At 48.2% G+C, this 26,597-nt stretch overlaps 1 protein-coding gene across 4 annotated transcripts in view; it reads left to right on the top strand.

Moving 5' to 3' along the window:
* Positions 1–12,258: 12,258 nt before the first annotated feature.
* Grip2 (glutamate receptor interacting protein 2) overlaps positions 12,259–26,597 on the top strand; it is an 81,746-nt gene continuing 67,407 nt past the window's right edge. For all 4 annotated transcript variants that reach the window (XM_026788172.1, XM_013353061.2, XM_026788171.1 and 1 more), the window contains exon 1: positions 12,259–12,514. In XM_026788172.1, coding sequence (XP_026643973.1) covers positions 12,460–12,514 — 55 coding nt within the window. In that variant the 5' untranslated portion in view covers positions 12,259–12,459. The remainder of the gene's footprint in view (positions 12,515–26,597) is intronic.

Below are 26,597 nucleotides of genomic sequence, written 5' to 3'. Positions count from 1 at the left end.
ACTGTTAGGCAATGTTAGAATACTCTTTTGTAAAGCACCTACATTTTCGCTAAACAATGACAACCCCTGCCCCCGAAAAAAGAAAAATTTGGTTTCCAGAAATAAAGCAGCTTGGTTTTGTTGTTTGTTTGTTTTTTAAATAGAATCTTTCTCTTCTCTTCCCTTTCCTTCTCCTCCCTTCTTCCCTCCCTCCCTCCCCTCCCTTCTCCTTTCTCTCTCCCTCTCTCCCTCCCTCTCTCTCTCTCTCTCTCTCTCTTCCCTTTCCTTCTCCTCCCTTCTTCCCTCCCTCCCTCCCCTCCCTTCTCCTTTCTCTCTCCCTCTCTCCCTCCCTCTCTCTCTCTCTCTCTCTCTCTCTCTTTCTCTCTCTCTCCTTCTTTCCCTCCCTCCCTCCCTCCCTCCCTCCCCTCTCTCTTTGAGTCAGGGTCTCACTATGTAGCTCTGACTGTCCTGGAACACACTATGTAGACCAGACTCAGAGATACAATTGCCTCTGCCCCTCCCAAGTGCCCTCACCACCTTACCGACCGCTCTATAATGGCTGGCGACAGGAGACACTTACCTATCACCTGACATTATTTAAGTTACAATTCACCTTCTTTCCTTAGCTACAGCTAGCAATGTCTAACTAGAGGCCCCAAAGGGAAAACTTTCTGCCCCTTCTCTTTTCCTGTCCTGTAACTACCATACTATGTCGGCAGGGGCGCAGTGTGTCACACAGCAGCTCCCTTCCCCGGGTTGCCCCTTCACAAAGCATGCCCTCCCATGGAGTCTCTTGTCTATCCTGTAAAAGAACCACAGCATACGCGGCAGCTGCCTGCATTTGTTCCTCTCCAGTCGTCTTCACAGGCACTACACCAGCCCCTTATGGGTCCCGTCTTCTGCAGCTCCTGTTTCCAGTCTAACCTCCCAAAGGCCACAGGATGAGGACGCCACACCCCCATGTCAATTCTGTCATAGTCTGTTGGGGTTCGAATGTGACACGTCCCTCAAAGACTCATGTGTTGGTACACTTGGTTCCAAGCTTTTGTATTTCGTTTTTGATCTTTGAGACAGGGTCTTAGATAGCTCAGGCTAGCTTCAAAAACCAATGTGTTGCTGGGCGGTGGTGGTTGAGCACACCTTTAATCCCAGCACTCAGGAGGCAGAGGCAGGAGGATCTCTGTGAATTCAAGGCCAGCCTGGTCTACAACAGCTAGTTCCAGGACAGCTAGGGCCATTACACAGAGAAACTCTGTTTCGAAAAACCCCAAACAAACAAACAACAGTATGTAGTTGAGGATGACCTTTACTGCTTGCTTCTACCTCCCAAGTGCTGGGATTATAGTTGTGTTCCACCACACCGGGTTGATAATGGCATTGTTTGGCGAGGCTGTGGATCTTTGGGACATGGGGCCCAGGAGGCGGATGTAGCACCTTGAGGTCGGGTCTCAAGGCTTATTCTAGTCTGACTTTGCTTCCCCAGCTTCTGGTTCTGCTAAGAAGTGAGCAATCATCCTCCTACTCTTGTTACCTTGTACCAGCTCCTGCAGCCACCATGGCTTCCCCACTGTGATGAATAATCTTTGTTATCAATTTGTCTGGATTTAGGGTTACTAGGGAAACTTGTTTCTTGCTACATCAAAAGGTCTGACTGAGGTGGGACATGGGCTGGGATCCTGGTCTGAATCAAAAAGAAGGAAGTGAGCTGAGTACCAGTGTTCATCTTTATTGTTTCTTTTCTTTCTTTCTTTCTTTTTTTTTTTTTGGTTTATCGAGGCAGGGTTTCTCTGTGGTTTTGGAGCCTGTCCTGGAACTAGCTCTTGTAGACCAGGCTGGTCTCGAACTCACAGAGATCCGCCCGCCTCTGCCTCCCGAGTGCTGGGATTAAAGGCGTGCGCCACCACCGCCTGGCTCATCTTTATTGTCCTTGACTGTGGGTGCAGTGTGACCAGCCACCTCAAGTTTCTACTTCCATGGCTTCCTAGCTGCACCCTCAAACTGTGAGCTAATGAACTAGATGAACTCATTCCCATGTCTCTTAAACATTTGCTTCCATAGTTTTGGAGCTTAATAATCCTAGAGTCTCCATTATTCTTTCCTTTTGTAATTTGCATCATACATACATTGTTTAACCATACTCTTCTTCCCCACTACCACTATGTCTTAGTTTTGGTTTCTATTGCTGTGAGGAGACACCATGGCCACGACAACGCTTATAAGGAAATCATTTAATTTTGGCTGGCTTACAGTTTCAGAGGTTCAGGCCGTTATTGTCATGGCGAAACATGACACTATGCGGGCAGACATGGTGCTGGAGAAGGAGCTGAGGGTTCTACATCTTGACCCTCAGGTAACAGGAAGTGAACTGAGACACACTTCCTCCAACAATGCTACAGCTACTCCAACAAGGCCACGCCTACTAGTAGTGCTATTTAGTATGAACCAATGGGGGCCAATTCCATTCCAACCACCATACACTACCTACCAGTCCATGTTTCCTATGAACCTGCTTTTCCTCTTGTGACAATCTTGCCTGTCATTAAAAGCTCAGCTCAAATGCCACTTTCACCAGGAAGCCCCACTCCAATGGCAGCAGCATATTACTGAGTCTCTCTCTCTCTCTCTCTCTCTCTCTCTCTCTCTCTCTCTCCCTCTCTCCCTCTCTCCCTCCATGTTTTTGTATGTATTTGATCTGTGCATGCATATGTACTGGTCTGCTTGCCACTGCAGGTTCAAGGGGAGGCCAGGGGTTAACACTAGAATATCTTCCTCAACCACTTTCCACCTTATGTTTTTGAGACAGGGTCTCTCCCCAAACCTAAAGCTCACTAGCCTAGGCTAGAGAATATGCCTGCCCTAGCCCTGCCAGAGCTGGAGTTATAGGTGCATGTTGCCATGCCAAGGCTTTATATGGGTGCTGTGGATCCCATCTTTGGTCCTTACGCCCACACAGCAAGCTCTCTATCCATTGAGCCATCTCCCGATCCTCTCTTGTCTTGACATTCTTACCATTTTGCGTGGCAGAAGAGACTCTGCTTTTATAACCGAGTCCACTCCTTGCTCTAAGTACTTAAAATATTCACTTCACTAGTTCCATCTTACATTTACCTGTTTCCTATTTGTTGGTCCTGCTTGCTTCCTCTCTTTTCTCTCCTCATCGGAGAGGAACGAAGAAGTAACTGTTACTGCTGCATGTGTCCTGTGTTAGGATATCAACTAGACATCGTTGGCTCCTTTACCTGTTACTTCATATTACAGTCTCCCTCTGATTCACTGGAATCCAATGCAAATTTGTACTTTCTCATATTTTGAACAATGCTAGAGCCCCAGACTATTTGAGTTTCGTTTAAACTTTTCCCATTGCTGTCATGAGAAAACATTATAACATTTTCTGTCTGTTTTGAGACAGAGTCACTTTGTGTATCCCTGACTGGCCTAGAACTTGTTGTGTAGATCAGGCTGACCTCAAACTCACAATGATTGGTCTACCTCTGCCTCCTGAGTTCTGGGATTAAAGTTGTGTACCATGCTTGACATAATTTTTTAAATATACATTATCATCTGTAGTCGCCCTGCTGTGCAACTGAATTCTTAAATTTATTCCTCTATTTGATTCAAAGTTTGTCTCTTTTTTAAAAAAAAACTATTTTCGTGTGCATAAGTATTTTGCCTGCATGTATGTCTGTTCACCACATGCATGCAATCCCAGAGGTCAGAATAAGGCATCAGATCTCCCTGGAACTGGAGTTACAGATGGTTGTGATCTGCCATGTGAGTCTTGGGAAGTGAATCTAGGTTCTCTGCAAGAGCATCCAGTACTCTTAGCTCCATATCATCTCTCCAGCTCCCAATTTGTCTTTTTTAACCAAAATTCCCCAGTCCCGACATCCCAGCCCATGGCATCTACCATTCTGTTCTCTGCTTCTGTGAGGTTCATTTTGAGGATTCTACGGACAACTAAGACGATGCTATTTTGCCTACTTTGATTTCAAACTTTATCCTTATATGTTTAAATATGATTTCTCTTTAATTTATCTCTCTTAAAAATTGATATCTATTTCCTTCACTAATTTTGGAAAATTTTCAGTCATTATGAAAAATATTAGTTCTGCTCCATTTTATTTCTTCCCTCCTAGGATCAGTTACATGGATAGCAGATGTTTTTTTCTGGTCCCCAGATTTAATTTGTTTGTTTTTCATTTGTTCCTTATACAGAAACAGTTCTCTGCATATCTGGTGAAAAACTGTCTTCCCATCTACTAATCCTCTGAAGATATGTTTATTAACCTGTAAGCTCATGGATCAGGTTCTTGATGGCAGAGGATTTGAACAGTTTATTTTTTTGGTTTTGCATTGATGACTTCTCATAGATCCTGGTTCTCTGATGAAATTCTTCATCATGTCACTGTCTGTAGAATGCATTGCTCTTGTCCATTTCCCAGCCTGTGCTTGAAAACACTGTCTACAGCGATAATGCTAAGCCTCTTCATCTATTTCTACTGCTGTTTTGGATTTTTTTCTTTCAGTCTCTCTGTTGACCAGTAAGGTTGTCAAAAACTTGTTTTTAAATTGGAAATCGGATATTGTGCATGAAACCCTGAAGAAACTGGTTATTACCTTTCTCAAGAAAAGGGTGCAGTTTTCCGTGACTGTAGACACACCAAGGACATATGACTCTATTCTAATTTAAAAAATGCATTGAGTAAAGCAAGGTGCTGTATGTCTTTGAACCCAGTACTCAGTCAGCAGAATCAGGGTGGCTCTCTATGAGTTCAAGACCAGCTAGCTCTGCTTACCAAGTTAGAGCCAGCTAGAGCTACAAAGGGAGATCCTGTTAAACATAAATTAGTCGATTAATTAAAAAACAAACTGACTTGAGTCTGTGATGAAATGCCATTAGTTGGACCTTCCTTAGTTCCCTGCTGATTCCTGGGTCATAAACATCTAGTGGTCCCAACTGAAAGCCTAAAATACTTACTAGTAAGACCTTACCTCCTAACTGGGCTGTGCCCTCCACTTTTGTCTCTCAAGTATAACAAGGTTAGAGATCATTCCCTACTTCCTTTTTAGGGGGTGACAGATGTACAATCCTCTGAGTTTTCAGGGCCCTCACACGCTAGGAACTTGCACTACTGTTGAGTCACACCCTCAACCCTTGGTTTTCTGGACAGAGTCTCATTGTTTAGCTCAAGCTGGCCTCAAATGTGCAATACTCCTGCTTCATCATCCCCAAGGATGAGAGTCTTAAATCACCATGCCTGATATTCCTGCTGCTTTTTTACAGAGATTTCTGCTTTTTTTTTTCTTGTTCCATTCTCCTATAAGACTTCAGAATTGGCAAACACCTAGAAGGAACAACAGTTCATTCATGCATACCATCTTCTCTCTCGGATTCTTGCTCTGTTGCCTTTGATTTTGGACATCAGCTTCAATATACCCAGTCCCCCAAAACTATCCAAACCACATTAAAAAGATTGGAACCCGGAACCCTCTAGGATCATGTTCCCTAAATGGTCTCTAGAATACTGAGAGGGTTCAGGCTGTGGTCTGGCTGAGGGGGGTGGGCAAGCAATAGCCAGGACTCAACTACAGGGCTCAAAATAGGGAAGCGAGTTTCCCCTATTCTCTTCCCTTCATTCCACCCTGCATCAGGTCTGCTCTGGATAACTACAGCCATACTGTGCTCAAAGAACAGAAATCTTGGGGCCGGGAAGATGGCTCAGTCAGTAAAGTACCCATGCACAAGCTTGAGGACCTAAGTTCAATTCCCAGTCAACCGTGTAGTAAAGTTGGATGTGGTAGTGCTTGCTTATAACTCCAGCATTGAGGAGGCAGAAAGAAGCAGCTCCCTGAGCTCACTGGTCAACCAGTGTAGTCTAAATAGAGGTCCCAAGTCTCACTGAGAGATTCTCTTTCAAAAACAAGGTGGACAGCTTTCCAGAAACAATACCTCTGACCTCTGACCTCTGACATTACATGCTAGTGTATTTGAAAACACACACATATACAATCTGTAATCTTAAGTGCTGAGATGACTGGGGCCCCAAGGCTGCTGTTTTTGCCATATACCTGTGGTCTGTTTCCCCTGGTGACCATGTGATAATGAAGAGAAAGGAGAGGAGTCAGCTTCTAGCCTCTCTGGCTAGCAGGGTAAAGCAGAGAACTTCCCCTCCATGCTAGACTATCATGGGCTTCTTTATCCCTGGCTGGATAGTAAAGATAGCCTTCCACTGAAGGCCTAGTTCTTGCTCCACACACTACACTGTATGGCCTTGGATGAACTCCTTGCCCCTTCAGCATCTGTACTTGCCAATAGCTGCAGAAACCAGGGTTAGAATGAGGTTCTTTGTAACAGGTTTTTCTTTGGATCTCCAGCTCCTGAATAATGATACTGAGACTTTTTATTAATTATGGAAACTTGACCTTAGCTTAAGCTTGCTCCCAATGAGTTCTGAAAACTTAACCTGTTTATATAATCTACGTTTTGCCGCATGGCTCTTTACCTCTCCCCAGTACTGTACGAATGACTCTCCTTAGTACTGTCCTCTGTGTCTGGCTGGTGAATCCCCCACCTCTCAGATTCTTCCCAGAGTTCCTATCTACGCCTGGAAGTCCCACATATTCTCTCCTGCCTAGCTATTGGCCATTCAGCTCTTTCTTAAACCAATCAGAAGGTTCCTTAGACAGGTGAGGGAAAACAACAACACATCTTCACCCAGTGTGATCAAATATCCTGCAAGAGTTCTTTCTGGATCTGTGTAGGGGAAATTCCGCCCAATGAGGGGCGTGTTTGCCTCGATTTACTGTTTTAAAAAAATTGTATTGGTACTGTTTCTTGTATATTGATATATTAAATATTAAATGTGAGTGTTCCTACCTCTATTTTTGTATAAGAGTATGCTTATAACTTTGTCTATATTGTATTGATACATCTACCATATTACAATGTACATTTCTACCTCTGATATTTATATAATAACATTGTTTACATTTGATACGTAATGACATTGTTTATAGTTAAAGATCATTGTCTTCATATATTGCACAGTTGTTTATTCTCTTAGTCTTCAAGTTAGATAGGTATTGAGAATTAATCAGGTCTTTTAGATACATAGAGATTATATTTAATATAAATAGTATAATCTTCAGCCTCTTCGAAGAGCTGTAGAAAATGGCCTTTAATCTAACCTAAAATTCTATGCCAACGAAGCACAATCACTCCTGGAGACACTACTCTACTCTTGAGAGAACGTTGAGCACCAAAGACACTTCACTGGGAGCTTGTCTTCTTGGCAAAACTGGCCTTTGGGTTAAGAAAAGCCCATACCTCAACTACTAACAAAGATACAGAATATTCATAAATGGATGAAACAGGATTGTCTTATCTTACCAAGACAGGGTAGGATAATTCTAAAAAAGTTCCTTGCCTTTAATAATGGTATGTCAGTTATGTTAGGCCTTAGCCAAAGTTGGTTGACTCAACATTGCAAACGAGACTTTGTGCGATTGCCCAGGTAGTCAGTTGTCTCTGTCATTTGTTGCACATTTTGGATATCTCTCGTTTGTTAAGTAATATTAATTCCCTTCTCAGATCTTTAACGGAGTTAAAGATTAGATAATTGTAGTTACTCTTTACCTTATTTAGACTCCTTGAGATAGAATGTTTAGCAAAACTTTTGTTATATGTTTCTTGCTCAATATTGTTTGTTATATTTATTATTTGTTACTATTGTATATAGTTGTATTTGGTTTAGTTCTGTCTTATTTAGACAAAAAGGGGAGATGTAGGGGAAACTCCGCCCAATGGGGGGGCGTGTTCACCTCAGGCTAATGTTTACATATAAATCTGGCGACATGAGCCCCTCTGGTCTCTCTTTTTTGTATCTCCTGCTCTTTGCTGGATCCCTGGTGTTGTAAGCTATTCCTTCATTAAAATTTGCTGTTTCAGCCGGGCGATGGTGGCGCACGCCTTTAATCCCAGCACTCGGGAGGCAGAGGCAGGCGGATCTCTGTGAGTTCGAGACCAGTCTGGTCTACAGAGCTAGTTCCAGGACAGGCTCCAAAGCCACAGAGAAACCCTGTCTCGAAAAACCAAAAAAAAAAAAAAAAAAAAAAAAATTTGCTGTTTCATATTAAGCTAGCCTGGTTATTATGCCGCCTACAGATCTGGGCACACGGAATGCCTCTGCAAATGTTACCAACCAACCTCTTACCTACTTTAGTCAGAGCCATACTGCTAGGTTGGAGAAGGGGGAGCTATGAGCTCTACTTCCAAGGTGGGTAAACTGAGGCTCAGCGGGATGCAGTCTGGGTTTGTGTAGCAGGTGAGCTTATCTGTCTGCATGCTAGTTCATGAGAGCAAAAGCTCTGGTCCAGTCACCGATGTACTCTAGCATGGAAGATGGTAGCTCACACTTAGTAGGTGCTCAATAAGCGTCCACATGGTGAATTATGAAGCAATTGTATGAGTCCCAGTTATGTGACTACAGAGCCTTCACTCTTTTGAAGGCTCAGCACTGTCCCCAGTTAGACCAACACTAAGATCTGGATTATGTTGCAGAAGGCCAAGGGCATACAAGCATGTAGAATACCAACTGTGTGGTGGCAATCGCCAGCAAAGAATGAAGAACAGCTAGGAACAATGGGAAGGCCGGGCCACACTCAGTTCCATGTGGTGCCTTGTACAGGAGCTGCAGTGAGAACACAAAGGCTGCCGGGAGCCTGCTGGGTCCTGCAGTAATTGCAGAGCAACTCTTAGTGCTGACTGCAGGTATACTCACCCAGAAGGCCGGCCTGTGCTGGGTGATTGCTTTTGCCCAGGGTTCTCTAAACTTCCGGGTCTTTTGTGGGTAAAAAGGTTTGGGAGTACACACCCCAAAATATGCACATGGCTATAAACTGAACACATACGCTGTTATCAATCCATGTATAATACAAGAAGAGCTTCTCATTTGATTTTTACATTAGAAAAAGATAACTAGCCTTTCTCTGTCCTGGTGTTTTGCCTCAGCCCCCTCCAACTCCGTCCCCAGGCCTAATTCTCTCTACCCCCACCAAAAGCTGACATATCCCCCAAACTGCCGTCAGAGTTTAGAGCTCTAACGCACTGCTCTGGCCACCAAAGCCATGTCCCTTCCTTGTCTCCCCAGGGAACCTTGGCCGGAAGGCCTGGAAGCCAGTCTGGGCCAAGGGTCTGTACCCTCTTGGAAATGGCCTTGGTCTGGTTCCTGTCTGCAGCAAGTCATGTGGCTGTCACCATCCTTCTGGCAGGGACATGCTGGGGGACCTACCTGCTCAGAAGCCTAGGTTATGTAGGATGTGGATGTGTGCTGTGTAGCATGCATGCCAGCTGCATGGGTTGGAGTGCCACTGAGGTGGTAACAGCCAGCTAAACAGGCTTTTTGATCAGCTGGCTACTGACAGCCTTCTCCCTGTGGCTACTGTTCTTCCTGGTACCTCACACTTCCGTAGTGTCTTCTCTATAAGGCCGGCAGCAGATGTTTTATTCACGTGAACTTATGCCAACACTTGCAGACAGGGGTGACTTTACCCTCTTTTACAGAGGAAACGACTGAAGCCAATTAGAAAGTCACCAGAGGCCACGTCCCAGTTTGAAGGACAGGTGGCACATTGCCCCATTACTTTTCCTTCCATTTCTGTTCCTCTGAGTGCAACTGATGTCAATAACCCCAAGGATTGAGATGTTTCTAGCTATCCCGAGCTGCTCTTCTTTCTGCCCCCATTACTATGTGTATGCAGTGGGGTTCTATTCACAGCACCCTACTTTAAGTCAAAAGTATCCTAGGTTGAGAGCACCTGGAACACCACTGGCCTGTGGCCCATCATAGCTCAGCTGCAGCTTACTGCAGATGTCAGGTCGCTCCCCTCAGGGTTGGGACTGACATAGACTGAGTACCTTACCACTTATGGCTGTCCAGAGAAAAGAGCAAAATAGGTTACTTTTTTTTTTTTTCAGAGTAATATATGTTGTTTTCACAGCATTGCCAAGTCAAGAAGTCCTGAGTCGGCCAGTCCTAACTCAGGGGCCATTCGTGTATTACTACCCTGCTGTCATTTGCATCTTGACATGCATTTTAAAGGCTTGGTCCCCAGAGTGGCATTCATGGGAAGTGGAAAGACTTCAAAGGGATGGAGTCCAGAGGCCTTCAGGTCATTAGAAGCATAATCTTGTAGGGGCTAATCTGGGTCTTGCTTCCTGCTTTTCGTTCTCTTCCTTCCTAACCCTGAGAGCATCTGCTAAGATGTGTATCACCATAGGCCCAAAGCAGCCTGGCCAGATGATCATGGCTGAACCCTCCAAACCTGTGAGTCAAAACCAACATGTTCTCTTGAGAAGTTGAAGACTTCTGTTGGAGTAACAGAAAGCTGACTAGCCTATCTCCCAAATTGGGGAGGGAGCAGTGCCCCCTCAAGCCACCTTCAAAGACCCGTTCCTGCTCAAGTTGCAGATGCCAGGAACCAGCAAGGAAGCCTCCAGAGGACCCCAGTTGTCATCCACTCTGCACCCTGCCCTACCTTTTATATCTTTGTAGAATTCTTACATGTCCTCTGTGCCCACATTCCTACCTACAGAATGCATAACCATGACGAAATGGCTGTTTGATATGACACACAGTGACCCATTCAGCCAATAGGTCCCCGAAGACCCTTCCCACACAGGCTGTTCCTGCACCCTGCCACTGCCAACCATACAGCACCCTGAGTGTCCTGGCCTCTTCTGGGGACCGTCCAAGTGTGGGGCTCTTTACCTCCCCCATCAGCAAATCCTCCCCATCCACTGTGGCACTTTGGCATGCTAGCCATAGGGACCACCATTCTGGGCACAGATGGGAGGAACCGCTCTCCCACTACAGGGAGACTCACTTCCTTTTCGGGTGCACAGCCCTTAGGCCTAGTTCTGGAGTTCACTTTGCAAACTTGAGTCCGGCTGATCTCTTCCTCTCTGACTCTGCCTCAGGCCTTCTGACTGAAGTGACTAATGGTTCAACATGAATACCAGTCTGTGATGAGATCAGTTAAGGTTTGTTAGGGGCACAAACAAATGACAAACATATGTGTCAGACTTTGTGGGTTGTGCCGACTGGGGAACCTTGGGGTTTTGCAGACCTGGATTTAAATGCCAGTTCTGTTAGCTTCTGGCTGTGTGGCCTTGGGCAGTGTGCTTAACCTTTCTGAGCCCTGGCATCTTCGTTTGCTAAATGGGGCCAATTACAGCAGGTTGAGGATCAGGCATCACACTCTTCTGAAGGCAATACTTCTGAGGGCCAAAGTTTAAATGGCTGGGCTGATAGGATCAAGCTCCTGCTTCTACCATGGAGTTGCCTTCAAGAATGCTAACTCCTGGCACTAGCCTGACCTGACTGCTGGGGCATTATGGTGTTCTCAGATTTGCGATTTCCCCACAGACCACACAGTTTCCAGGTGACAGAGGCTGCTCCCCTTCCCATCACTCGCTGGGATAGGCTGCTCTATGCAGGCCCCCTCTCTGCTGACCAGAGAGACCCTCTTGTATCCTTCGGGTCCCCTGAGGATGTACAGCTGTCCCTCAGAGCTGAGCCGGGCTGAGCTCAACTGCCTCCAACGTGGCTGAGTAGAGCCATCCCTAGGTACAGAGTCAAACCTAGCAGTCACCCTAACCACTCCACACACCGCGCCCCATCCAGCCTTGGCAAACTTCAGACATGTCCTACCCTTCCTGAACCTCTCTGGCCTTACAAGATGCAAGTCTCAGGCTTCCTTCTAGAGCAGAAAGGAGCCAGGTCTCAGGCATTGATTCATTTAGCAGTCAGCCATTTATTCCCTTCATTAATTTCCTCATTGATTATTTTTTATCTCATTCATTTATTCAGTCATTTATTCACACCCCTTCAGTCCACTTACCCACTAGTTCATTCATTCACCCATCTATTCATTTATTCATTCATTCCACCGAGCATCATTCATTTCTGACCAAACCCATTCATTCCTCATGCATGCATGCATTTATTCTCCCATGCATTCATTTGTTTACTCTTTCATTCATTTATTCATGATGCAATCATTCATTCATCCTTGCGTTCATCTCTTCATTCCTTTACTTACTGATCCATTCATTCATTCATGCATATAGGCATACATCCCCCCACACATTCGTTCATTCATGAATTCTTGAGTGCCGAGTGCTGGGGCGGGAGGCTGGTGCTGGCAGGTTGCGGGTGCGAGGCCCTCCTCCTCCGGGTGCCCCTCCCGCCCGACTCCCGCGCCGCGCCGCGTCGCTCCACCCCGCCCCCGCCGGGAAAGCGCGCGCTCTCGGGGAGCCGCTGCTCAGCCGCGGGCGGGCACGGAAACCGGAGCGAAGCCGGCGGCATCTACGAAGCCGGCCGCCCATGCCCCGCGCGCTGGGCCCGCGGCCTCCGGAGCGCTGCGCTGCGCCCGGCCCGGAGGGGCAAGGCCGGGTGGAGCCGCCCGGTGGCTGCGGGGATGCGGGGCTGGCGCAGGAACCTCGCGCTCTGCCTGCAGCGGCTGCCGGACGAAGGTAGGACGCGGGTGCGGAGGGGCAGGACGTCCCTGGGGCCGGAGGGTCACCGCGGGACGCGCGTTTTGCACAGAGCGCGACAGGACCGCGGTGCGCACAGCCGCAGCGGAGAAGGGCCATTAACCGCCACGTGCCTCCTCCTCCGCGCCGCCCACGGGGCCGGAGCGCAGGGACCCCGATCCCTCAGAGCTCGGCACCCAACTTTCCTGCGCACTCCCGGCCTGCGGCGCTGCGCGCACCCGGAGCTCGCAGCCTCCCAAGTTACAAAGAGACTGGCACCGATGAGGGTCCCTGCCGGGATTCCCCTGCCGCAGCACTGCGTCGCGTCACCTCCAGACTGCCCCTCCCCTTACCTGTTGTCTGCACGGCCCGCAGGGTAGAGGCTGAGGGTGAGGCGGCAGTGGGAGGACACGCGCCGGGTTGTCACCGCCAAGCAAAGTTTGGGTTTGATGCTAATTAGGAATTGCTAGGACCGAGAGTCCCGGACCAAGAAAGGCAGAAGGCAGCTACCACCCCCCAACCCCCTATAGCTCACATTTGTGGGCGACACTGGGTGACAGGGGCACCGCTTCATACCTGCCCCTACCTTTAACCTTCACAACCACCTCTCGGGGGCGCTGTGATCCTTTCCACTTTACAGGTGAGAATGGCCTCAGAGAGGTGAAGCCCGTTCCCAAGGTCACACAGCCTGGAAGTGAGGATAGTTGGAATGTGAACTTAAATCTATGAGACCCAAAAGCTTTAAGTGGCTTTCGGCCCCCAAGTTGAGTCTTGTACAGTCTCATGGGAAAGGATCAATTTCTGATGTTTGTGGAAGGAGGAGTGGGCCTGGGGAACTGGGCTGCTTATCTGTTCTGCTTAGACCCCCCCCCCCCACATCAAGCCTGAGTTGGTACCTTTGATACTTACCGGCCTAGCACTCCGAAGCTGAACTGCAGACCTGGGTACCTTCGGGACGCAGAAGGGCAGTTTCTTCCTAAGGCAGAGGAGGGGACACATAGGGAAGTCAGCTGGAAGTATGAAACTCCCTCAGGGAGTCAGCAAACCAAGAAGGAATTCTAGCTCAGTCGGGTGCACATCAGCCACCTTTAGACAGATAGGGGCTTTCTGGAAACAAGAGACACTTTGACTAGGTTATCCTCATTCTGAGGTCTCAGTCCTGACCAGACACATTCCCCAGAGCCAGCTGTGAAGTGGGCAGCTGTAATGTCCTGGTCTCTCTTGTTCAGTCCTCCTGGTCTATGTGCACACATAGGCCTGTGGCATGACTCACATGGCAGGTGTGCACAGGTACAAGTACAGGGATGTGCATGTATGTACAGGTGGATAGTAGGATATGGGGTGCAGATGAGGCCTGTGACACCAGGGAGGGATGGGGGTCACAGACACCTGCGACAGCTTTGCCTGCCATGGATTCCATCACCAAGGGATGGACGAAGGCCACTCCCTTGGTGACAGGCAGAACTAAGCCTTTGAGTATTTCCTGGAAAATCTTCACTGGGATTGATCCTTGACCTCAGCACTCCAACAGAGGGTGCCTGGTGCAGCCATCTCCAGGCAGGAAATTACTATTTTAAGGAGATAAAAATCTCTGGACTGCAGGAAAACTGGTCCCTGTGGGCCTGCCACTGATGAGAGGCTCTGAGATGTGGGTCCCACTGGACAAAAGGCCGAGTGGTGGGCGGCCAGCTAAGTTGAAAACAGAAGAAATACAGAGACAGGGCCCCTGGCATCTATCAGAGAGGAGCTTTATCCAGACAAAGGGATGTTCTGAACGAGACTGACTCCTCTGGGTACCATGCCGGGTAAAGTAAAGCCTTGGGGAAGAGGAGCAGGCTTGGGGACCAGACTCAAGTCTGTCTGATACTGCTCTCCTAGTTTGCTGAGCTATTGCTGTGATAAACACAATAACCAAAAGCAACTAGAGGAGGGAAGAGTTTATTTTGCGTATAGGGTAGAGTCCTTTATAGTGGGAAGCCTGGGCAGGAGCTCAAGGCAGGAATCTGGAGGCAGGAACTGAAAGAGACCGTGGACTACTCCTCGGCTTGTTCCCTGGCTCATGTTTACTTGGCCGATATAGTCCAGGCCCACCTGCCTAGGGAGACTACTGCTCACAGTGTCTGGGCCCTCCAACATTAGGAGTCAAGAACTTCCTCACAGACATGCCAATAGAGGCGATTCCTTCATGGAGATTCCCTTTTCCAGGTGACTCTAGGCTTGTGACAAATTGACAGATGAAGCTAACCATGACAGCTTCTCTAAGTGCCAACTGTGTGACCTTGGACATGCTAATCACCCCCTTTCTTTTTTGCAATGCTAAGCATTGAACTCCTGCATGCTCAGTAAGCTCTCCATCCTGTTTTGGAACTTAAGTTTTCCCATCCCATCCTTCAGGTATTATGAAGAGTCCCTGCTGTCCTGTCCTAGTGTAGGGACCAGCACAGAATCGGTCTTCCTTCCTGATGGATGCAGCTGACCTGACCTTAGATTTGGGGAAACACACACAATCGGTAGAGAGCTTGGGACCCAGTGTGGATTTTGTGCAAGGCTTTCCATTGCTACTATTTTTTGGGCGCGCGGGGGGGGGGTGGTTGCGGAATCCACAGGGCTGTATCTATGGTATGGCTACTTGATCCACTGCCTTGCGCTAAGAGATTGACTTAAAGTGACAGGACTACTCAGCACCATTTTTTGAACCTGGAGTAGCAACCAAGTTCTTGGAAGAGGGAAACACATGGCCATGCAGTTGCAGGGAGCATTCTGTGATTATTGCTTCAAGGTGCTTCTCTCTCTCTCTCTCTCTCTCTCTCTCTCTCTCTCTCTCTCTCGTTCTCTCTCTATCTCGTTCTCTCTCTCTCTCTGTTCCAGTGAACCTTCACCCTGACCTTCATGCTCCTACAGACAGTGACACGTTCTTTTCCATTCATTGCAGCAAATGCTTCATGAAAGACTCCCCCCACGCACACACACACATACACACACACACACACACACGCACGCACGCAAACACACACGAGGCAGTGGCTGTGTGTTTAGAAAAATAAAAGTTAGTCTTTAGCTGAAAGTTGCTCCAGTTTTCTAGACAACAGACATGTAAGGTGGCCAGTGCTTGGAGGATGGTACTGAGAGACGAGAAGAAGCCCTGTAGCCCATTGAGATGCTCAGCTGTGTACCACCAGCATCTTCCCCATGTTGCCCTAATTTGGGTTGCCCCTTTGCTGGTGCTTCCTGCTCTCTGACAGAGTTTTGAAATGTTAGCCAGGGAGTTATCAGAAGTCATCACACTCCACCTTCTCCAAAGAGATGGGGCATGAAGCAGCCAGTCTGTCCAGAGCCCTGTTCTGTGTGTGTGACAGGTCCCACCATGAACAAAGACAGGGACAGATAAAGAAGTGCTCAAGTCAGAGTGGAAGGGACAGCTTCAGAATCTTCCTTGAAATGAGCTGACTTGTCAGGGAGATGTACTGCAAAGTCCTAGGGAAGGGATTTCTTCAGGCAGGGCACATGTGATCAAGGAAGGTGACTTCGGTTGCTTAAAGAATAAGAAAGTCCCGCCAGGCCCAGAGCAGAGCATCAGTGAGTTGGGTTGTTTGCAGGCGCAGAGAAGCATGGCTGTTCGGGGGTCGTGCATGTTGGACAGTGTGACTTGAAGACAGGAAAGGAGGCAAGAGGGAGAGATCTTGAGATTCCAAGTGTCTAGCCCGTATGGCAGGGACTTTTTGGTGAGAGCCTTGGGAGGACTTAACCCAGGGTTTGGACTGACTACACCGATAAGTAGGATCCTCAGTAGTGTGAATAGCAGCTTGGAGAGACATCCCAAGCATATTTGACACAGTACCGGGCAGATGTGGGAAAGCAGTGAGAGTAGAGGCTGCTGCTACAATAGGCCCGGGGCGGCTCCGGGAGCTGTCCAGGGTGCTGACAGGCGCGTGCCAAGTGTCTGGCGTTACAGGCTGTTAGGATGGCATGCAAGTGCGTATACACGCACACGCCTGTGTCCTGTGGTACCCAGCTAGCTGATGTGTCCCTGTGTCGGTTACCTAGGAGACAACGGGAAAGATGATAGGACGGAATGTGATTGGCTACTCACTCCTGCTGCTCATCTCTCTGTCAGACCCGCAGGCAGAGGTTACAAATGGTCCTTGTGGGCATGCCAAATGCCGGAGAGAGCCGCGGATGCTCACTGCCCCAGGCCCTCCGCATGAGTGTGGCTGCCAGTGCGTGCCATGCACTCAGCTTGAACAAAGCGGCATCTGGAGCTGATGGACGTCCCGCTGTGAAACATCTGCTCAGGGCTTTAAATCAGGTAGCAGGGACCCGATAAATTTAAGAAGAACTAGCCAGACTCTGGAAGGGATCTTTTGTTTGGTTTTAATAACTGCAATGTCAACACACAAGCTGATTTTAAATGCCTCCTTGGGCCTCCAAAAATGCAAATAAGGCTTTGAACGGCGGAAGTTATTTCCCATGACGAGGCGGGTGATGTCAGTGAGTGGCTGCCCCGCCTCCACCTGGCCCGCTGGGTGGTGTGAAGCTGTGATTGGGCTTTTCTTCCCCGCTCCCCCGTCTTTAGAACATTTTTTTTCTTGTACATTGTGAGCAAAGGGGCATAAGAGCCATATTCTGCTTAGAAAGGTGTTAGGGGGACAAAGCTGTGGGCCATCTTCCCGTAGCAGTCAGGGGTGGGAGTGGGCAATCATTTAAACAACTCAAACAGACAAAAGAAAACAAAAGGGAAGTCAGCTGTAAGGCCACAGAAGGTTAGCCCTGTCCATCTCTTCTCCCAGGGTGTGCTTCAGACCCGGCAAGTGATGAGGCCATGAAGGAAGGCACCAAAGTCTTCTCATGTTCCCTGCTCCTCTGTCCTAAGCTCAAGTTTTCATGTGCCCAGAATGAGACGTCTCAGCCTCTTTCTTATGTTTAATGAGAACAATAACAAAAAATTTCTTCCTGTAGAGCCAGCATGGTGGTGCATGCCTTTATTCCCAGTGCTTGGGAGGCAAATGGAAGCAAACCTCTGTGGTTTCAAGGCAGCCTGATCTACATATGAAACCTCAGGGCAGCTAAGATTATATAGCATAGTGACACCTTCCAGTCCTCGCCTTCGCCCCAGTTCTTTGCTTTGCATGCCATCTCCTCAGGCTGTCTGATGGGCTCTATTTGAACGGCACATCTGGGTGGCTCCCACTGTTTAGACAGCATTCCTGGGACCTGGACATTCTCAGAGACAAGACAGGAGTCCATATAGAGGAATGAAGGGAGTCTGGGGCTTCTGCACTCTCTGTCACCTTCATCAGACTGACCTTCCACTCTTCTCCCATACCTTCCTTGAATCTGTGCAACTGTCCCTTCCCCGACCACCCATCTAAGACAGCAGCCCTTCACCTCTGCAACTCTCTCCCTGCAGCCCCCAGAGGGGCCGACTTCTGTTACTCACCTTCCGCTCTATCATGTATGTATCATGATACATCTGGCATGTATCATGCCAGCCACCATCACATCTGTCCTCTATCCTGTGAGATACTCAGCTGCTCCGTAACAACCCACAAGACAGAAGACAGAGGGACCGTCTCCAGGGAGCACCTGTTGTGAGCCACGGTCTAGGCAACCCTTTCTCACACTCTTCCTGTGACGTGATGCCCCTAGGGAAGGCAGACAGACAGTGAAGCCAGATGAGGGAGACCACCTGTCTGGGCATCCCTGTTTATCTGAGTGTTCTCTTCCCAGCCTTGTGCAGCTCCCTCCCCAGATCTACTCCTGCTCAAACCTCTGTTCCAGACTACCCCGTGGGGCTGATTTCAGTCCCAGCAGTTGTCCCTAAGCTGTGTGACTACATTTGATGACTTTGCCTCTGAGCGCCCTGTCTTCTCTGTAAAGTGGGAGTATGAACATTCTCCAGGCAGAGGAGTGGTGAGGAGCTAGGAAGGTGAAGGTGGGAGAGGGGAGAAGTCAGAGCCTAACTCAGGAGAGCAGAGTAGAGGTCCAAATATCCTCCCGGTCCCCAGGGCCACAAGATTGGGGGCCAGAGACCAATCAATGCGTTCTTTCCTATTGCAATGGGATAAAGTCATGTCCTACCATCTTTAAAATTTATAATCAATAAAAAAACCTTTCTCTGTGTGTGTACATCTGTATACACATGAGTGCTGGTGCCCATGGAGGTCAGAGGCCTGGGACCCCCTGGAGCTGGAGTTACAGGCAGTTGTAAGCTGCCTGATACAGGTTCTGTGAATCAAACCCAAGTCCTCTGCAAGAGCAGCCAATGCTCTTAATCGCTGAGCCATCTCTCCAGCCCCTGATACTTTTTTAAAAAAAAACTAATTAAAATAATCCCAGACAGAAACCCCTTGTCTTTTATGAAAAAAAAAAATAAAAATATCCCAAAAGAAATAAAAACAAAAAAGAATTCCATGGGCCACATAGCTCCTACGGTTACTTGGCTTGCCCATCAGGCCTCAGTTTCCTCCCCAGGAAAACTGAGCAGATAACCTTCCACAAGGAGATGGCATGTGGATGCAGAGAAATAAAGCAGAAGAGGAAATCGTTTGGAAATCACAGACCAATCTGGTGGTGGGAGGAGAAGGTGATGTCTGTTGACCCCGGATCAGGGACCAGGTGAGGGGAGGCTAAGCAGGAGTGACTCCCGCATGTGCTGCATGCCACACTCTGTGTGCTTTGCAGATTAACTATTAGTTTTCATAGCAACCCTACGAAGCAAGAACTCGTTTGGTTTTCTTGGCAGTGCTGGGATGGAAGCCAGGGTTTTGCATGCGGCAGCCAAGTGAACCACCACTTGGCAACATCCTCAGGCTTTGGTTTCCTGAGACAGGGTCCCATTGTGTAGCTGGCCTTGGACTCCCAATTCTCCTGCCTCTGCCTTCCAAGTGCTGAGATTACAAGCATGCAACATCATACCTGGCTGAGGTAGGCACTATTTTTAGTCCTATTTTTCAGATGAGGAAACTGAGACAGAAAGGTTGAGTGACTTGCAAGGGTGCATAAAATGAGGATGTGGACCTGAACCCAGGCTTCAGGGCCCAGGGTTTGCTTTGCACCACACTGCTTTCACCAAGGTGTCCTTTGGAAATGAGCATCCTGTCCTAGAGGACCTTTCCTAGCTTGAGGAACGTTCCCCTCCCCAGGACTGTGGTTTGTAGAGCTTTATCCCAGGACAGGGAATCATACCTCTGGCTGGACCCTGTAAACAGACGGTGATTCACCAGGCCAGAAGCGCAAAACTGGTGATGCTGGCTGTAACGTGAGACTTGTTTGACTCTCTGTGGCTTGATAGATCAGTTATTAACTTTAAAAGGGAGGAGAGATTTCACACCGCTTGAAAGACATGGCGCCTGTCTTTGAGCTTACACTCCTGCTGTCCATAGGGAGGAATTTTACCACACTCCCTACCCAGCCCTGTCAGCCTCCTCTCACCAGCTCAGCCAACAACACACTAGAGGAATTTGGACTTCCGTCTTTCTCAGACATTTGACATGTGTACAGGTGGGAGAGTGGCATCGCCAGAAAGCTTCCGTCTTTTGCTGGGGGTCGGGGAGGCAAGCAGACTTAGGGGGAACACTGAAGAGCCAAATTAACAGCAGCACTTGCGGGGCCTTATTCACATTCTCTATGCCTTGCCAGACTGAGTTGTCAATTTATTATCAGCTGAGGAAATACGTGACCAAGGGTTTCTCCCTCACTTGCCAGTTCCCGAATAACCACTCTGAGGCTTACATTAATGATAAAAGTTTGGCCAATGGCTCAGGCTTATGTCTGGTTAGCTCTTGCATTTAAATTAACCCATTTCTATCAGTTTATATTTTTAACCAGAAGCTCATGGCTTGTTACCTTATATCTTGCTTCCTTGGTGTCTCTGGGCATCTCTCTCGATTTTGCTTCCTTTTTCTTTATTCAGTTTGGCTTCCCACCTAGCTATATTCTGCCTTGACATAGGCCAAGGCAGATTTATTCATCAGCCAATAAAAGCAATACATATTTGCAGTGTACAGAAGGACATCTCACGTCAGAAATAGAGACCCCCCCCAAAGGCCAATTCCACAAGGGAAACAAACTGGGGGGGGGGGGGAAGGAACCAACAAAGGTTAAAAGGCATTTTATGACCCAAGAAGCCACTCACAAGGTTCAGGCTGCCCCCTAGGCCAGGAAGAAGTGTTTTTGGAACAGGACACTGGTAGAGGAGAGGATAATATCTTGAGTGCAGAAAGAATCCTTTGGTGGAAAGAGATAAAAATCTAGGCAGTAGTGAAATCTGTAGGGGGGAGTTATTAGCAGCAATATGGAGAAATGCAGATGGCCAGGGCAAAGAAGAAAGATGGCCACTACATCATCTTTGGTAGTTGTTATGGTAGCACGGGGGAGACACTCAGAGAAAATAGCATAACAACAATTTTCTTAAAGGCTTATTTTTTAAAGGTTTTATTTATGTGTGTAAGGGTTTTGACTGCAGGTATGTCTGTGTACCATGTGCATACAGTGCCCTCAGAGACCAGGAGAGGGCATCAGATCCCCCAGAACTGGAGCTACTTGCAATTGTGAGTCACCATGTGAGTTTTGGAACTGAACTTGGGTCCTCTGCAAGAACAGCCAGTGGTGTTCTTAACCACTGAACGAACCATCTCTAACTCCATAATAGTATTTAAAAGCTTTACTTATTGTTGTGTAGGTACACATGCCAAAGCACACGTGTAGGCCAGAGGATGACTTTGGGGAGTCAGTTCCTGCCTTCTGCCTTTACATGGGTTCCAGGAGAGGAACATAGGTCATCTGGCTTGCATTGTTAGGTGGCAAGGACCTTTACCCACTGAACCATCTTGATAGCCCCAGCACAGTATCAACATACAAATTCACAGTACCTAGTGTTGGCAACACCTGGGGGAAGCAGGTATTGGCATTACAGTCAGTAGAACCATGTTGGAGGGGATTGGACAATTACCTGCTAATCTAGAAAATACTGACATCCTTTGGCCCTCACTTACTTTCCTAAGTATTCTAGAGAACTGTCTAGCACAGGGGATGGGATGAGGAGATCTGTTTCTATGTGTCTTAGTTACTTGTCCAGTTGCTGTGACATAATGCTCTGTCCAGAACCATGTCCTTACCTCTCCAATGCTGGGGAACCACAGTAAAGCATTTCTAGCATGCCTTTCAGAACATCTCTTTACCTCAGTAAGCCACTGCTGATACTTTCTTGCCCTATTTTTCCATCAATGCTGCCATGCCAGCCCATGCTTCTATACTCTGCTGTAAGATCTGCTGTGCCCAGAGACTGGCTAAAGCAAGAGAGTGCACCTTTGGGATTGGCGTGGTGGTGCACACCTTTAATCTCAGCACTTGGTAGGAGGCAGGTGGATCTCTGTGAGTTTGAAACCAGCTTGGTCCACACAGTGAGTTCCAGGACAGTCAGGGCCCCATAGAGAAATCCTGTCTCAAAACAAACAAAGAAAGAAAACCCATGAGCGAGTGCATCTTTGAGAGGCCATGGGTGACCAACTGCATCCCTCCCTGGCTTAAGCAACAGAACCACCAGCACCCAGTACCACACAGCTCTCGAAAGGCTATTCAACCTTACACTGCCTCTTTTCATTTTTTAAAATTTTTATTTAAAAATTGTTTTTATATGCTGTATTTTGATCATATTCTTTCCCATCCACCATCTCTTCCTAGATCAGGCCCTCCTCCCTATTTGCCCAAAACAAACTAAAATAACCTATTAATACAAAAAAAAAAACCCAACAAAACAACAAAAAAATGAAAATCAAAACAAACTAAAAAAACCTGTTAATACAAAAAAAAAAATAACCAAACCAAAATGCGACACAAAAAGAACATGGAGTCTGAGTCCGTTCTGTGTTGGCCAACTTTCCTGGGCAGGGAGCTGCCCTGGATGGTGGCTGATACACCCAGTGACAGTCTGTTAGGTTATCCTGCCTCCTAAGAGTGACTTGTTTGGTAGGAAGAGGACTCTCCTGCCATTCAGTGGCCTTGGTTAGCAAGTGACCGTGGATCCCCTTTGACTAGTTGCTCAGCAAGGTAGGGACCTCAGGCTGGGAGCAGGGGATGCAGGCAGTGAAATGGGCTGGTGTGTAAGGCACTGGGACTTCCTGCTGGGCTTTCTCTAACCCCAAGAACTGGGGAATCCTATCAGGCAGAGAGCCATCCAAACAGCCATCCTTGTGAACTGCTTCCTCCTCCTGTCCTTGGAGGTAATTTATCCCAGGGTGAGGGATGAATTCTCCCATGATGCTTCCCTGCCAGAGACCCTGCAGTTTGAGATTTACAGCTAGCCTTCTGTGTAGAGGTCTGGATTCCAGATTGATATCAGAGTATAGAGTACCTGCTTGGGGTTGGTAATAACGTCTTGGGTGGCAGGCGGCAGGGGCAGGGCAACAGTATTTCACTGGGAGGCTGGACCAGGCTGTAATTCATCAGGCTATGGCCGCTTCCCCCTAGTGATGCAAAGGGATCCTGGAAGACCACACCAGACAGCACTTAAGACCACCCTCAGAAGCCTCTCAGTTTGACTCTCCTGGGTTCTAGGAGGGGAAGTGCGGTACTGAGGGGAAGGAGCGGTGGCCGGGGGTCCTCTGAGTGAGTCCTTCAGTTGTTTTCTTCCTTTTAAGTGAAACCAGCTGAGCCACAGACCTCACGTGGAATGACTGGTTTTTGGTTTTTGACGTTTTGAGACAGGGTCTCACTATATAGCACTGACTGCTCTGGAACTTGCTGTGGAGTCCAGGCTGGCCTCAAACACAGAGATCTGCCTGCTTCTGTTTTCCAGATGTTAGGATTAAAGTCAGGTCACCATGCCGGCCAACTCTGAGTCAAGAGCCAGCCATTTGCTGGGACCATAGCAGTGATGAAGAAATTGGTGTCCCCTGCCAGTAGGAATACACAGGCTCAGCTAGTCTACTAGGGTTGGGGAGGGGGGCGGACATCTGTGACAGAAGGAAGGCAAAAAAGGAATATCAAAAGCTTCTATTGGCATTTTATTTTCTTGTCTGATCCTGTGCGTTATCCATGACACACTATGAAGGGGTATGTGGCTAATTAATAACATAACATACACATGGGACGGTGGAAGCATCACAGATATCTTTTACAGGTGAGGATTTAAAGCCAAAAACATTGGGGGACCATTCCTTGCCTACCTGCTGGACCGGGGATCTTAGAAGGTGGAGGATGGGGCTGGCAGGGGATGACTCAGTAGTAAAGTTCATATCCTGCTCTTGCAGAGGACTCGGGACATTGATGTCCCAGCATCCATTGTCAGGTCCAAAAGAAACAGGACAAGTGGCTAACTGTGGTGCCTCTTAGCATGCAAAGCACACGCTGACCTTCAGGTTTTCTCAGTATCACAGCTACCCTGGCACTGCTTAGTTCTCCTCACCCCACCCCTACCCTGAACTTCTCTAGCTCATGGGCTTCCCTTCCCCTGCTTCTCATCTCTATATAACCCTGCCATTTCAGTCATGCACTCTCTTGGTTCTCCTCTTTTGTCTTCCTCTCCTGCACCTCCCTCTTGGTCTTCTTTGCCCACACCCTCATCTCTTCTCTCTCGCCTACCCCTCTCATGGTTAAGTCCAGCCTGCTGGCCATGTTCATGTCCTACTGTCCTGCTATTCCAGATGCCTTTGACAGTTCTCTCCCTCCTAGCTACAATAAAAACCTTCCCCTCAACCAAGGCTTGGAGCATTCATGTCCTCAGTTTACACATCTACTGTCAAAACCCTCAGTTTATACATCCACGTGATTCATGTCACTACAGCTCCAGGGAATCCGATACCTTCCGGTTCTGAGGGCATTCGCACACACGTCCTCATACTCGCACATAGACACGTACATACACAAGATAATCTTTTTTTTTTTTTTTTTTGGTTTTTCGAGACAGGGTTTCTCTGTAGCTTTGGAGCCTGTCCTGGAACTCGCTCTGTAGACCAGGCTGGTCTCGAACTCACAGAGATCCGTCTGCCCTGCCTTTGCCTCCCGAGTGCTGGGATTAAGGCCGTGCACCACCATCACCCAGCAATCTTCAAAATGTAAAAACAGAAAAAGATCATTTGGGTAGCGAGTCCATGATTAAATCCTAGTGACTTTCCAAGAAAGAGAACATCCACACCCACACCCATATGTCACATGATCTCTACGGCTTTGGGACTTTGTAGCAAAGGATGAGGCTCCTAAGGCTTTACTCCCAGAACTGTGAGCTAAAATGGATCTTTTTATAAGATCAATAGCCTCAGGAATTTTATCATAGTCAGGAGAAACTAACTAATGCCTTGTATACAGCTGAGGAGCTGGAGACTCAGGAAGCAAAGAGGTTCGCCTGATTCCATCTTGCAGGCCAGCAGCATGGCTTTCTCTTCTCTTTCTAATAAAAAAGGAAAGATCGTCTTGCAAGGGGTTTGCTGGGTAGTTAAATCTTGTAAATAATGAAAAGAAATCAGCAAACAAGAGTGGCTGCCATGGCCATTTCCCACAGGACAGGTGGGTGCCTGAGTCTCTGACCTTGGGCTAATATTTAAAAAAAAATCAGTCTTTCAGATTTGGAATGTGACTGCTGTTACTGAAGACCCTTGTGACAATAAAGACCCAGTGCTCCCTGGGCACTCTAGCGGGTACTGTGTGTGTCTCTGTCACACCACACACAGCCCTCTGATGTTTGCTGTGCTTTTACAGGCTTCCCAAGGTCAGCATGTTCCTGGGTTATTAAAAACCCTTCTTGTTGTAGTGTGCCCCATTGGGTGACCATACCGGGCATGGCTTATTTACCAGCCTCCCTACAGCTGGGCACTGAGGTTGTTTCCAGTCTTGCTTATAAAAGCCGTGAGAACCGCGTGGCATGTGGCTCCTTGCAACTTTCCCACAGATGTTAATTCTTGTACTTGTCATTTTTTAATGGCCACATAACCTCCAGGAGCATTGTTCCTCATGTTCTAGGCCATCTCTCCCTCTCCTCCTATGTGGCCTCCCCTTCCTCTGTGGGAATGGACCCCTCGCTCCCTTAAACAGGGAGGGAAGGTTGCAGATCTGTCACCAGGACACTTGTTGCCTCTCCCACCCTGCATTTGGGCCACCCTCCTACTGCTCAGCTGACCTGGCCTGGGTGCAGGAATAAACTGAGCCTCTGCCCTTGTAGAGCAAGGCAAGTGAGCTGGGCGGTGGGGGGGGGGGAGGGCAATGAATATGTCTTCTCAGAGGGAAAAGAGCTGCTCCAAGACAGGGAAGGTGGTCTGTCAGAGAGGGTGACATTTGTGCTGTCACCAGCTTAGGGAAGACTGGAGGGAGGATGATTTCCAGCAGTAGGAGCAATGGTGGCCCAGTCCTGTAGCAAGTATGTATAGCTGGGTGTTTGCAGGATGGAGGAATGAGGCCACCATGTGTTCTAGTGAGCTGCAGAGTGAGCTAGGAAGCAGGGGATGAGGCCCCCGAGCTAAAGGCAGGGCTGAGTTCCATGATGCAAACTTCTGCAGGGTTCTAACAGGCACTGCCATGTGATCTGATGGCTTGGCTGTCACCTCCCACCTGTTTCCCCTTCACTGATGGACCGTCCACTTCCTCAAAGGGAACAGCAGTGCGATCCTGGAGGAACACACTGAGGGCTGGGATTGAGCCAACGTGACAGTGGGGCCACCCATGCCATTGGTACCTAAGAGCAGCTGCCGTAACTGCCTATGAGGGAAGGCAGGGCTGAGGTCTGTGTGCTGCACATGGCTACCCCAGGCTACTTTATGGTCCTTTAAGTCTAACCCGCCTTCTTGATGTGACTGACTCACAGGGCTTCCTCCAACAGGTGCCTTGTGGCAGGGTGGGTTCGTATGTTTTTGGTCCCTTTCCCCATTTCCCTCAGTCCGAGGATGCCCACAGAACTGCATTTGAATTGACCTGTCCCAGCGAAACACAGCCAGTCCTGTCTCCCATAGCTGTAGAGATGACAGGCACCTATCGGGGCTCTCGGGAGTCCACTCCAGAATGTTGAGTCAGACATCTTGAAAACTGCTCTTACCTTGAACAAGATCTTTGTCTTGTTGGCTGGAGGGTGTGAGTGAGCCCTGCCTCAGCTCCTGCC

This window comes from Microtus ochrogaster, unplaced genomic scaffold (assembly GCF_000317375.1).
Source record: "Microtus ochrogaster isolate Prairie Vole_2 unplaced genomic scaffold, MicOch1.0 UNK1, whole genome shotgun sequence".
Classification (NCBI taxonomy): Eukaryota; Metazoa; Chordata; class Mammalia; order Rodentia; family Cricetidae; genus Microtus; species Microtus ochrogaster.
Note: the sequence above shows the minus strand (reverse complement) of the source record. Positions and strands in the feature narration are given on the sequence as shown.